General features: G+C 55.2%; 1 protein-coding gene across 2 annotated transcripts in view; it reads right to left on the bottom strand.

The window, feature by feature from the left end:
• Positions 1-2,429, bottom strand: part of SUCLG1 (succinate-CoA ligase alpha subunit) — a 42,638-nt gene extending 40,209 nt beyond the window's left edge. Inside the window, exon 1 of one of the 2 annotated variants that reach the window (XM_027846115.1) lies at positions 2,304-2,429. In XM_027846115.1, the coding sequence (XP_027701916.1) occupies positions 2,304-2,412 (109 nt within the window). In that variant the 5' untranslated portion in view covers positions 2,413-2,429. The remainder of the gene's footprint in view (positions 1-2,303) is intronic. The other variant, XM_027846116.1, reaches the window with a different exon arrangement.
• Between the last annotated feature and the right edge of the window lie 109 nt (positions 2,430-2,538).

Here is a 2,538-nt window from a genome sequence, read left to right as displayed (position 1 = left end):
CTGCAACAATCCAGGAAGTCCTGGAAGTGCTCAACGGAGGGCTGTTTCCTAGTGGTTGCACTACTAGGNCTGCAACAATCCAGGAAGTCCTGGAAGTGCTCAACGGAGGGCTGTTTCCTAGTGGTTGCACAACCTTGATCCTGGTCCAAACCAATCCAATTACAGTGAGGTTCAGGAGCCTACCTCCCAAAGACTTACTAATCACAAATCTCTCTCTGAAACCCTGAATTAGGGCACTTCTGCCCCTCAAACCNCTGGTCCAAACCAATCCAATTACAGTGAGGTTCAGGAGCCTACCTCCCAAAGACTTACTAACACTAATCACAAATCTCTCTCTGAAACCCTGAATTAGGGCACTTCTGCCCCTCAAACGATCCAATCCCTACTCTCCTCCTGTAATTATTCTGTTCCCATTCACACTCCTTACTGGGCAAAGCCCATTCTCCAGACTCCTTCACTGAAAGCAGCTATATTCTTACCTTCTATCTACTGTGTGTTTGTATTGTGCATACACATATACACATATATGTATATATGGTATGTAGCTATTGATTTACATGTTGTCTCCCCTCCCATCATTAAAATGGGAACTGCTGGAGGGCAGGGAACGTTTTTGCCTCTTTATCCCCCAAAGCCTAATACAGTACTTGGCACACTGTAAGCATTTAATAAAAGCTTGTTGACTGATACCCAAGTGCAGAGACCAGAAGACAGAGTTCCTTAAAAGAATCTCTTTCCCACCCTCACCCCAACCTCATCCCAAAAGACCTATAAGGCCCCAGGCCTAAAATTCCATAGTTATGGTCTGACTCAAACCTCAAGTCCAGAGTCCCATTCCAAAACACTTGCATCCCCTTGATTCCCTCTATCCACCTCCAAACCCAGAATCCTCACAGTCCTAACCCCTGAAAGTGCCAAACACAGAGCTTTCCTTGACTCTGTCCCTCTAAACACAAATCACCTCCACCATAGTGCTATCAATCCCCAATGGCTGATCTCCTGGGTCCTTCTTGCTAAAGATATACAATCCCTTGCCTGAGGGACTAATTCATTCCCCACCAAGATCTCCAGTCCTCAAAATGAGGACACATCTGGTAGCTCTAGGTCCGGGGTACCCCTATGGTTCCGATAACCCTAAATCCAGACACAGGGCTCCCGGCAACTGAGAGTTCCTGCTGGTCCAAACTCCCTAACTCGAAGCCCTCTTTCTCCTAGACAGCTGTTCTAAGTTTTCACAGCCCTGCTCTTTCCTGGCCGTCCTCCTCCCCCAGGTCCTTTTGCCAGATCTTTGTCCAGGGTGTGGTGTCCCCCAAGGCCCTCTTCTCCCCAACGTTATTTTGTTGGATGACTTCATCAGCTCCCATGGATTCACTTTTCATCTCTATACAGACGGTCCTCCCATCGATTTATCCAGCACTAACTCTTCTCTCCACCTCCAGTCCTCTATTTTCAAGGGTCTATTGAACATCCTTGAGACATCTCAAAATCAACATGTCTAAAACTGAACTCCTTGTTTTTCCCCCAAAACCTTCCCCTCTTCCTAACCTCCCCATTACTGCTAACGGTACCAACATCCCCCCACCCCACCGCCACCCTGGCTGGAAATGGAGGTGTCATCCTCAACACCCCCCATACCCAGTCTGAGGCCAAGTCCTGGGCAGTCTACCTTTGCAGCACCCTCTCATACACATACTTCTTTCCTTCCTCGAACCCGGGACCACCGCGGGGGCTCGTGCACCAGCAGTCTGGGTGGTCTCCGTGCCTCAAGCCTCTGTCCAGCCTGGTCCGAGTGGACATTCCTAAAGCCCAGATGGGTTATCTCCTAGGGATCCCGTCTACAGTCGGCTTGCCCACGGTAGTTTGCAGAGGGTCTTCCCAGTGGGACAGGGCTTCCCTGAGGGCAGGGCTGCCTTCCCCGGGCTTAGCCGGCCGGAGGGCACACAGCAGGGGTTCAACGTGGCTCAAGGCCCCCCCCCCCCGTGAGATCCAGCACCCGTGTCCCAGATGCAGGGACTCCCCGGCCCCTCCCCCCGGTTACATGCAGGTGGACGGGTTCCCCAAAGCTCCCTAACTACAGCCCTGGGTGCTCCGCGGGCCTTTCCCCGAGTGGGCCCGGCACCCGATGCCCCGCCCCCTTCCCCCCCCCAGCTCCGTGGCCGCCTCCGCCTCCGCCTCCTCGGGCCTCGGGCCTCGGGCCTAGGCGCCCCCGCAGGCTGAGGCCTGGCCTCCCCGGGCAGGCCGGCAGGGCACAGAGGGGGCCGCGGAGCCTCGGGCGCGGGCAGGGGGAGAAGGCTCGCACTCACGGAGGAAGGAGCGCGCCAGGAAGCCGGCAGCGGCGGCAAGGCCCGCACAGCCCGAAGTCATGATTGCAGCAAAAGCGGCTCCAGCGGAGGTTCTGGCGACTCCGGTCATTCGCCAATGACATCTGCAGGACCCCGGAGGGGGCCTCGCAGCGGCCGCCCCAGGAGTGCAGGTGGCCTCAGCAGACGCCGGAACAAACACGTACTAGAAGGCCTCTTAGGGGCCTGCAGACGGAGG

Source organism: Vombatus ursinus, unplaced genomic scaffold (assembly GCF_900497805.2).
Source record: "Vombatus ursinus unplaced genomic scaffold, bare-nosed wombat genome assembly UNPS02015066.1, whole genome shotgun sequence".
Classification (NCBI taxonomy): domain Eukaryota; kingdom Metazoa; phylum Chordata; class Mammalia; order Diprotodontia; family Vombatidae; genus Vombatus; species Vombatus ursinus.
Note: the sequence above shows the minus strand (reverse complement) of the source record. Positions and strands in the feature narration are given on the sequence as shown.